The following is a 10,765-nucleotide window of genomic DNA, read 5'->3' as shown; positions in this document are numbered from 1 at the left end:
CTGTCCCCCGCCTGTGTCCCCCCCCACTTTTGTCCCCCTGTACCCTCGCCTGTGTCCCCCGGTTGTGCCCCTCGGTTGTTCCCCCGCCTGTGTCCCCTTGTCTCCCCGGTTCCTCCGCCGTTACCCCCAATGGACACCCACCCACCCGCTCCCGTGTCCCCCCCCTCACCCCTCCATGTCCCCCCGTGTCCCCCCCACATCCCCCCTCACCCCCCCATGCCCCCCCGTGTCACCCCGTCCCCCCCGTCCCCTCCTCACCCCCCGTCTCCCCCCATGTCCCCCCCTTCACCACTCCATGTCCCCCCCCCGTGTATCCCCGTGTCCCCCCCATAACCCCCATGCCCCCCCTCACCCCTTCATGTCCCCCCCCCACCCCTCCACGTCCCCCACCGTGTCCCCCCCTGTCCCCCTGGGTCCCCCCCCTCACCCCTCCACGTCCCCCCCTCACCCCCCCATGTCCCCCCCCGTGTCTCCCCTGTCCCCCCCCGTCCCCCCTCACCCCTCCCATGCCCCCCATGTCCCCCTCGTCCCCCCCCATGCCCCCCCGTGTGTCGCCCGTGTGTCCCCGTGTCCCCCCATGCCCCCCCTTACTCCCCCATGTCCCCCCCCGTGTCTCCCCCGTCCCCCCCCACCCCCCCCGTGTCCCCCCCCAACCCCCCCGTCCCCCCATGTCCCCCCTCACCCCTCCGTGTCCCCCCCCGTGTCCCCCTCACCCCCCGTGTCCCACCTCAGCCCCCCCTCACCCCCCATGCCCCCCCATGTCCCCCCTCACTCCTCCCGTGGCCCCCCCGTCCCCCCCCTCACCCCCCCGTCCCCCCTCACCCCCCATGCCCCCCCGTGTCCCCCCCTCACCCCCCATGCCCCCCCATGTCCCCCCCATGCCCCCCCGTGTCCCCCCCTCACCCCCTATGCCCCCCCATGTCCCCCCGTGTCCCCCCCATGTCCCCCCTCACCCCCCCGTGTCCCCCCTCACCCCCCCATGCCCCTCCATGTCCCCCCGTGTCCCCCCCCATGCCCCGCCATGTCCCCCCCCGTGTCCCCCCCTCACCCCCTATGCCCCCCCCATGTCCCCCCGTGTCCCGCCCATGTCCCCCCTCACCCCCCCGTGTCCCCACTCACCCCCCATGCCCCCCCATGCCCCCCGTGTCCCCCCTCACCCCCCCATGCCCCCCCATGTCCCCCCGTGTCCCCCCCCATGCCCCCCCTCACCCCCCCGTCCCCCCATGCCCCCCCCATGTCCCCCCATGCCCCCCCGTGTCCCCCCCATGTCCCCCCTCACCCCCCCATGTCCCCCCGTGTCCCCCCCCCATGCCCCCCCATGCCCCCCCGTCCCCCCCTCACCCCCCCTCACCCCCATGCCCCCCCATGCCCCCCGTGTCCCCCCTCACCCCCCCATGCCCCCCCATGTCCCCCCGTGTCCCCCCCATGTCCCCCCTCACCCCCCCGTGTCCCCCCCATGTCCCCCCGTGTCCCCCCTCACCCCCCCCGTCCCCCCATGCCCCCCCCATGCCCCTCCATGTCCCCCCATGTCCCCCCCCGTCCCCCCATGCCCCCCCGTGTCCCCCCCCATGTCCCCCCATGCCCCCCCATGTCCCCCCGTGTCCCCCCCCATGCCCCCCCCATGCCCCCCCGTCCCCCCCCTCACCCCCCCTCACCCCCCATGCCCCCCCATGCCCCCCCGTGTCCCCCCTCACCCCCCCTCACCCCCCATGCCCCCCCCGTCCCCCCCCTCACCCCCCCTCACCCCCCACATTGCCCCCCCCCGTCCCCCCCCTCACCCCCCCTCACCCCCCATGCCCCCCCCATGCCCCCCCGTCCCCCCCCTCACCCCCCTCACCCCCCCATGCCCCCCCGTCCCCCCCCTCACCCCCCCTCACCCCCCATGCCCCCCCATGCCCCCCCGTGTCCCCCCCGTGCCGTGGGGGGGGGGGGGGCTCCCTCCCACCCGGGCCCAGCGGCGCCGCCTCCATCTTGTGCCGCCGCCGCCGCCGCCGCGACACCGACCGGCCCCGGGACAGGCCCCGGTAACGACCCCCGCCCCCCGCCCCGGCACCCCCGGGGGCACCCGCCCCCCCCCGCCCCCCCACACCCCTTTTTGGGGGGCTCTCAGCCCCCCCCCCCCCCCCGTTCCGGGCCTGTCAGGGGATCGGCCCCCCCCCCCCCCCAGTGCACAGGGGGGGGCCCTGTGGGGCTGACGACCCCCACCCCCCCCCCAATTCCCCTGGGGGGGTCCCCCCCCTTCAAATGCCCCCCCCCCCCGCGCCCCCCAAATCCCCCCCGGGACCCCTAAAGTGCCCTGGGACCCCCCCCAAAGCGCAACACCCCGCCACTACCCCCCCCCAACCCCCAAAATGTCCCCCCCCCCCCCCCGACACCCCAACTTGGACACCCCCCCCCCAAAATGCCACCACCCCCCCCCCCGAGAGACCCCCTCCCCCCCTCCCGGGTGCCCCCCAAGTGCGGCTGCGATGGGGGGGGGGGCTGACCCCGGGGGTTGGGGGTCGGGGTGTTTTGGGGGGCAGCGGTTGTGCGGGGGCGACGTGGGGGGCACGGCCGCGTGTCGGTGCGGGCGGCTGCGTGTCCGGGCGTGGGCGTGTGTGTGCGCGCACGGGGGGGGGTGTGCGGGGTGTCCGGGTGTCCATGTGCGGTGGTGCGGCCGGGTGTCAAGTGGCCGTGTGCGGTTGTGCGCGTGTGTGTCGTGTCCGAGTGCGGTTGTGCGTGTGTCGTGTCCCCGGGCGGTTGTGCGCCCGTGGGCGGTTGTGCGTGTGTCGTGTCCGAGTGTGGTTGTGCATGTGTCATGTCCGTGTGCGGTTGTGCGCGTGTGTCGTGTCCAGGTGCGGTTGTGCGTGTGTCAAGTCCGTGGGCAGTTGTGCGTGTGTCGTGTCCGTGGGCGGTTGTGCGCCCGTGGGCGGTTGTGCGTGTGTCGTGTCCGAGTGCAGTTGTGCGCGTGTGTCGTGTCCGAGTGTGGTTGTGCATGTGTCATGTCCGTGTGCGGTTGTGCGCGTGTGTGTCGTGTCCGAGTGCGGTTGTGCGTGTGTCGTGTCCGTGGGCGGTTGTGCGCCCGTGGGCGGTTGTGCGTGTGTCGTGTCCGAGTGCGGTTGTGCGCGTGTGTCGTGTCCGAGTGTGGTTGTGCATGTGTCATGTCCGTGTGCGGTTGTGCGCGTGTGTGTCGTGTCCGAGTGCGGTTGTGCGTGTGTCGTGTCCCCGGGCGGTTGTGCGCCCGTGGGCGGTTGTGCGTGTGTCGTGTCCGAGTGCGGTTGTGCGCGTGTGTCGTGTCCGAGTGTGGTTGTGCATGTGTCATGTCCGTGTGCGGTTGTGCGCGTGTGTGTCGTGTCCGAGTGCGGTTGTGCGTGTGTCGTGTCCCCGGGCGGTTGTGCGCCCGTGGGCGGTTGTGTGTGTGTCGTGTCCGAGTGCGGTTGTGCGCGTGTGTCGTGTCCGAGTGTGGTTGTGCATGTGTCATGTCCGTGTGCGGTTGTGCGCGTGTGTGTCGTGTCCGAGTGCGGTTGTGCGTGTGTCGTGTCCCCGGGCGGTTGTGCGCCCGTGGGCGGTTGTGCGTGTGTCGTGTCCGAGTGCGGTTGTGCGCGTGTGTCGTGTCCGAGTGTGGTTGTGCATGTGTCATGTCCGTGTGCGGTTGTGCGCGTGTGTCGTGTCCAGGTGCGGTTGTGCGTGTGTCATGTCCGTGTGCGGTTGTGCGCGTGTGTGTCGTGTCCGAGTGCGGTTGTGCGTGTGTCGTGTCCCCGGGCGGTTGTGCGCCCGTGGGCGGTTGTGCGTGTGTCGTGTCCGAGTGCAGTTGTGCGCGTGTGTCGTGTCCGAGTGTGGTTGTGCATGTGTCATGTCCGTGTGCGGTTGTGCGCGTGTGTGTCGTGTCCGTGGGCGGTTGTGCGTGTGTCGTGTCCCCGGGCGGTTGTGCGCCCGTGGGCGGTTGTGCGTGTGTCGTGTCCGAGTGCGGTTGTGCGCGTGTGTCGTGTCCGAATGTGGTTGTGCATGTGTCATGTCCGTGTGTGGTTGTGCGCGTGTGTCGTGTCCAAGTGCGGTTGTGCGTGTGTCATGTCCGTGTGCGGTTGTGCGCGTGTGTGTCGTGTCCGAGTGCGGTTGTGCGTGTGTCGTGTCCCCGGGCGGTTGTGCGCCCGTGGGCGGTTGTGCGTGTGTCTTGTCCGAGTGCAGTTGTGCGCGTGTGTCGTGTCCGAGTGTGGTTGTGCATGTGTCATGTCCGTGTGCGGTTGTGCGCGTGTGTGTCGTGTCCGTGGGCGGTTGTGCGTGTGTCGTGTCTGTGGGCGGTTGTGCGCCCGTGGGCGGTTGTGCGTGTGTCGTGTCCGAGTGCAGTTGTGCGCGTGTGTCGTGTCCGAGTGTGGTTGTGCATGTGTCATGTCCGTGTGCGGTTTGTGCGCGTGTGTGTCGTGTCCGAGTGCGGTTGTGCGTGTGTCGTGTCCCCGGGCGGTTGTGCGCCCGTGGGCGGTTGTGCGTGTGTCGTGTCCGAGTGCAGTTGTGCGTGTGTGTCGTGTCCGAGTGTGGTTGTGCATGTGTCATGTCCGTGTGCGGTTGTGCGCGTGTGTTGTGTCCAGGTGCGGTTGTGCGTGTGTCAAGTCCGTGGGCGGTTGTGCGTGTGTCGTGTCCGAGTGCGGTTGTGCGCCCGTGGGTGGTTGTGCGTGTGTCGTGTCCGAGTGTGGTTGTGCATGTGTCATGTCCGTGTGCGGTTGTGCGCGTGTGTCGTGTCCAGGTGCAGTTGTGCGTGTGTCAAGTCCGTGGGCGGTTGTGCGTGTGTCGTGTCCGTGGGCGGTTGTGCGCCCGTGGGGCGGTTGTGCGTGTGTCGTGTCTGAGTGCGGTTGTGCGCGTGTGTCGTGTCCAGGTGCAGTTGTGCGTGTGTCAAGTCCGTGTGCGGTTGTGCGTGTGTCAAGTCCGTGTGCGGTTGTGCGTGTGTCGCATCCGTGTGCGGTTGTGTGTGTGTGGTGTTCATGTGCAGTTGTGCGTGTGTCGTGTCCGAGTGCAGTTGTGCGCCCGTGGGCAGTTGTGTGTGTGTCGTGTCCGTGTGCGGTGGGGTGTGTGTGGTGTTCGCGTGCAGTTATGTGTGTGTCTTGTCTGTGTGCGGTTGTGCGCCCGTGGGCAGTTGTGCGGCCCTGTGTCAAGTGTCTGTGTGCAGTTGTGCGTGTCGTGTCCGAGTGCGGTTGTGCGTGTGTCGTGTCCATGTGTGGTTGTGCGTGTGTCATGTCCGTGTGCAGTTGTTCGTGTGTGTCGTGTCCGAGTGTGTTTGTGCATGTGTCGTGTCCGTGTGCAGTTGTGCATGTGTCGTGTCCGAGTGCGGTTGTGCGCCCGTGGGTGGTTGTGTGTGTGTCGTGTCCGTGTGCGGTGGGGTGTGTGTGGTGTTCATGTGTGGTTGTGCGCGTGTGTCGTGTCCGTGTGCGGTGGTGTGTGTGTGGTGTTCATGTGTGGTTGTGCGCGTGTGTCGTGTCCAAGTGCAGTTGTGCGTGTGTCATGTCCGTGTGCGGTTGTGTACCCATGGGCGGTTGTGTGTGTGTCGTGTCCGTGTGCGGTGGGGTGTGTGTGGTGTTCATGTGCGGTTGTGCGCGTGTGTCGTGTCTGAGTGCGGTTGTGCACGTGTGTCGTGTCCGAGTGCGGTTGTGCGCCCGTGGGCGGTTGTGTGTGGTGTTCATCTGCGGTTGTGCGCCCGTGGGCAGTTGTGTGTGTGTCGTGTCCGTGTGCAGTTGTGTACCCGTGTGCGGTGTGTTGTGTGTGTGTGGCGTTTGCGGTTGTGCGTGTGTCGTGTCCGCGTGCGGTTGTGCGCCCGTGGGCGGTTGTGCGTGTGTCGTGTCCGTGTGCGGTTGTGTACCCATGTGCAGTTTTGTGTTCATGTGCGGTTGTGTGTGTGTGGCATTTGTGTGCGGTTGTGCACCCATATGTGGTGTTGTGTGTGTGTGTGTGTGGCGTTCGTGTGCGGTTGTGTGTGTGTCGTCTCCGTGTGCGGTTGTGCGCCTGTGTGCGGTTGTGTGTGTGTGGCGTTCGTGTGCGGTTGTCTGCGTGTGTCGTGTCCGTGTGCGGTTGTGCGCCCGTGTGAGGTGTTGTGTGAGTGTCGTGTCCGTGTGCGGTTGTGCACAACACACGCAACACTGCACTCGGGCGCACAACCGCACACGGACACGACACACACACAACCATTCACGGGCGCACAACCGCACACGAACACCACACACACACAACACCGCACACGGGCGCACAACCGCACACGGACACGACACGCACACAACCGCACACGAACGCCACACACACACAACACTGCCGTGTGTGTGGTGTTCATGTGTGTTTGTGCACCCGTGCGCGGTAGGGGGTGTGTGTGTGTGGGTGTGTGTGTTCGTGTGCGGTTGTGTGTGTGTGTGTCGTGTTGTGTGCAGTTGTGTGCCCGTGTGCGGTTGTGTGTGTTGTGTCCGTGTGCGGTTGTGCGCCCGTGTGTGGTGCGTGCATGCGCGGTTGTGTGTTTGTGTGTGGTCTTCATGTGTGGTTGTGCACCCGTGTGCGGTTGTGTGTGTGTGTGTGTCGTGCCTGTGCAGTCCGTGCGTGGTTATGAGCGTGTCACGTCCCTGTGCGGTTGTGTATCTGCGTGCTGTTGTGTGTTGTGTTGTGTGTGGTTGTGCATCTGCCTGTGATCGTGAGCGTCGTGCCCATGCACGGTTGTATGTCCGTGTGTGATTGCGAGTTGTGCGTGTGGTTGTATGTGCCAAGTGTCCACGTCTGGTTGTGCATCTGCACGGTGTCATGTGTGGGTCGTGCGTCCACGTGTGGTTGTGTGTTGGGTCCGTGTGCGATTGAGCATCCATGTGTGATCGTGAGGGTCATATGTATGTGTGTGTTTGTGCATCTGTGTGCGCTTGTGAGTGTCGCGTGTCCGTGTGTGACTGTGCATCTGCCTGTCGTTGTCTATGTTAAGCACCCGTGTGCAGTTGTGTGTCCGCGTGCGGTTGTGTCACGCGTCCATGTGCGGCTGTGCCTCTGCGTGCGGTCGTGTCGTGTGTCCGTATGCGGTTGCGCGTCTGCGTGTGCTTGTGTGTCGTGTCCGTCTGTGGTTGTGCGTCCCTATGTGGTTGTGTCATGTGTCCATGTGCGGTTGTGTGTCTGCGCGTGGTTGCGTGTGTCAAGTCTCTGCGTGCGGTTGTGCGTCCACGTCCGATTGTGAGTGTCATGTGTCCACGTGCGTTTGCGCGTCCATGTGTTTTGCGTGTTGTGTCACGTTGTGCACACGTGTGAGGGGCGTCGGGGTGCGGGTGTGAGTGCCGCTTGTACCGTTGCGTGCGTGTCAGTCTCCTGGCACAGGCATGACACACGCGTGTGCGATGGTTGCGCGCTGCGTGCACGCGGGGTGTGTGCACGCGGGGTGTGTGCACGCAGTTGTCTGTGTTCAGGTGCTGTGCGCCTGTAGCGTGCGTGTGCGCATGTGTGTGCTGGGCGCGCGCGTGGCCTGTGTGTGTGCGTGGTGGTTGCGTGTGTATGCACACGCACATGCAAACACGAGGTACGTTTGCTCCGGGCAGGGTGTTTGGGTGCGCTGCGGGTGTTGCGTGCGTTGTGTACGTGCACACATGTGCTGTGCGGGTGTTGTGCAGGTTGTGGACGTGCACGTGCTCTGTGCGTGTGCTGCGCGTGTTGTGTCCGTGCACGGACTGTGCTGGGGGTGTGCACAGGCTGCGGGTGTCGCGTGTGTTGTGTACGCGCTGTTGCGTGTGGTGCAGTTGTTGCGTGCGTTGTCTATGTGCGTGCTCTGGGTGTGCGCGCTCCGGGTGTTAGCGTGTGTTGCACACGTGCACGCGCCGTCTATGCGCGTGCGGCACAGGCGTTGCGCGTGTCGCGTGCACGCGCAGCCTGTGCCCGGTGTGCGCGTGCTGTAGGTGGCATGTGTGTGTTTTCTACGTGCATGGACTGTGCGCGCTGCGGTTGTTGCGTGTGTTGTGTCCCTGCTGGCACGTCCGGTGCGGGTGTCCCGCGTTGTCTACGAGCACGCGCTCCGCCTACGCGCGTGCGCTGCGTCACACGTGTTGCGTGTGCGCGCAGCCTGTGCGCGTGCTGTAGGTGTCGTACGTGTTGCGTATGTGGTGTTGCGTGCGGTGCGGGTGTTGCGGGTGTTGCATGTGCGCGCGTGCTCTGCGCGTGCCGCGGGTGTTGCACGCGTGCACGCGCTGCGGGTGTTGTGTATGTGTGCAGACCGTGTGCTGGGAGAGGTGTTCACACGTAGCACGGGTGTCGCGTGCAGTGCGGGTGTTGCGCACGGTGCGTGTGCTGCGCGGGTGTTGCGTGTGTGCGGGGCCTGTGCGCGTCGGTGCGCACCCCCCGCGTCGCATGTTACACCCGCGCGCCCGCCGGGCTCCGCCTGTGCCCCCACCCCCTGGGTGTCCGTGTCCCCACCGCCACCGGTCACACCCCCGCTTTCCGCCTGTACAGGCGTGGGACCTGGACACGCGTGGGACCTGGACACGCGTGGGACTGTCCCCTGCGTCACCCCTCGCCTGCAGGCCGGGGGTTGTCGCCAGCCCCGGGCACGCACGCTCGGGTGACGCGGTGACACAGGTGTCACCCGTGTCCGCCTGTGCGTGTCACCCACCTGACCCCACCCTCACACCCTGTCCCCCCCCCCCCAGCCTCCTCTGCAGCCGCCTGTTCCTTTAACAACACCCCGACGCAAGGGCTTGTGGTAGGAAGGGGGCCTCGTGACATCACTCCCAGCCCAGCCAATGAGCATCCAGGTGAGCCCTGACGTCCGCATTCCCCGCTCTCCCATTGGCCCGCGGGGGGTGTGACATGGGGCGGGGTCCCCCTTTTGCTCTGCTCCCTCATTGGCTGCAGGTGAAAGGTCTTTCCCCTGGCAGGACCTTGGGGGGGGGGAGGGGGAGGGGTGTTGGGGGGGGAGGGGTGTTGGGGGGGGGGTTGTTTCCATGGCAACAGTTGGGTGACATCTTCACACCCCCCTCCATCACCACGGTGTCCTCCATCACCGGGGCTGCCACCGCCTGTTGCCTCTCGGTGACGGTGACGTCCCCGTCATCGCCGGATGGAGGTTGTCAGGCGGCTCCGGTGGTACTTTTTTTGGGGGGGGGTGGGGGGTGGGGGGGGTAAAAGAAGAGGTGGGGAGGGGTTGGGGGGTCCCCCTGGGTGACACTTGGGGTCCCCCTCCCCGGTCACCCCTTAGGGGAAGGGAGATGGGGGGGGGTGGTGGTGGTGGGGGTGTCCGGGTGTTTCCTCGCGGGGTTGTTCCGGTTGACGGAGGGTTTCCGGGGTGCGTGAGGGGGTGTGGATGGGGAGGGGGTGTGCATGGGGGGGAGGGGGTTGCATGGGGGGCCCCCCCGCTCCACCTGTACCCCCCTGTTCCCCCCCCACGTCCCTGTAGGCCTCCGGCTGTAGCTGCTGCGTCAGGTTGTTCCCCCACACCCCCCCGCCCCTTTGACCCCACCCCCGCTGTCATCGGTTGTACCCAGGGTGTCCCCTGCCCCGCGTCACCTCCTGGCCGACTGTACCCCACCCCCGCTGTGTCCCCTCCCCACAACCTGCTCGGCACAACCCCCCTCGCCCCCGCGTCAATCGCTGCCTCCCCCCGCAACCGTACGCGCCCCCCCCCCCCCCCTTGTGTCTGCCTGTGCGGGACACGTACACCTTTGTGATATCACTCTGACGACTGATGACATCATAGTGTAGCTGACACGCACCCCCCCCTACCCTGCACCCCTGACGACATCACACCCGCACACCCCAGGACAGCTTTTCCCGGCTGTACCCATCGCCGTGGGGCACGGTTGGCTCCCCCCCCCCACCAGTGACATCACGCCTGTCTCCTCTGCGGTGACGGTGACACCGTACTGTACGTCGCGTCCGCTGTCCCAACCTCCACAGCATTCCCATGACATCACGTGTCCCGTGTCACACGGTACCCAGAGACGCACACCCCCGCCACCATTTTGTCACCCGCCACCATTTTGTCACCCGCTGTCATTTTGTCACCCACTACCATTTTGTCACCCGCTGCCATTTTGTCACCTGCCGTCATTTTGTCACCCGCCACCATTTTGTCACCCACCACCATTTTGTCACCCGCTACCATTTTGTCCCCCACTGCCACTTGTCCCCTGCTTCCATTTTGTCACCCGCTAACACTTTGTCAACCTCTTTCACTTTGTCACCCACCGCCATTTTGTCACCCGCTGACACTTTGTCCCCTGCTTCCATTTTGTCACCCTCTATTTTGTCACCCGCTGACACTTTGTCGACCTCTTCCATTTTGTCACCCGCTGACACTTTGTCCCCTGCTTCCATTTCGTCACCGTCTATTTTGTCACCCACTGACACTTTGTCAGCCTCTCCCATTTTGTCGCTCACTACCATTTTGTCACCCACTGCCATTTTGTCACCCCCACGCACACGCATCGTACCACCAGACTGTGACCCCCCCCGCCATTGCCTCCAACTGTAGCTTCCCCCTCCACGACGACCGACTGTTCCCAGCACAACTGGAGGCAGGAGCCTGGACTGAGGTGCCTCTGCCTGTCCCTGCCTCGCTACAGCCGCGCCTGGCTGGCGCGGTGATTGCGTGCTGGAGTTGGGTCCTACCTCGCCCGCTCGCGACTGTAGGGTGACGTGGTTGGCACGGACCCTCAGGCAGCCTCCAGGAACCGCAAGTGGCCTGCCAGGTGTACCGGGGCACCGCTCTGCCTGTACCTGCCTTGCTTTAGTGCCGCTCCGACTGTAGCTGGCTTACACCTCCTTCCCATCCCTGCCTGGCAAGGGTCCTGCCTTC

General features: G+C 66.4%; 1 protein-coding gene across 1 annotated transcript in view; it reads right to left on the bottom strand.

Annotated features, from left to right (window-relative positions):
• The window catches only part of EPHB4 (EPH receptor B4), a 31,377-nt gene extending 21,323 nt beyond the window's left edge, over window positions 1–10,054 (bottom strand). Inside the window, 1 exon segment of the mRNA XM_075725512.1 lies at window positions 9,903–10,054. Coding sequence (XP_075581627.1) covers window positions 9,903–10,054 — 152 coding nt within the window.
• Between the last annotated feature and the right edge of the window lie 711 nt (window positions 10,055–10,765).

The sequence above is a fragment of the Pelecanus crispus genome, chromosome 32 (assembly GCF_030463565.1).
Source record: "Pelecanus crispus isolate bPelCri1 chromosome 32, bPelCri1.pri, whole genome shotgun sequence".
Lineage (NCBI taxonomy): Eukaryota > Metazoa > Chordata > Aves > Pelecaniformes > Pelecanidae > Pelecanus > Pelecanus crispus.
The sequence above is the reverse complement of the archived record's forward strand: the minus strand, read 5'-3'. Positions and strand labels throughout refer to the sequence as shown.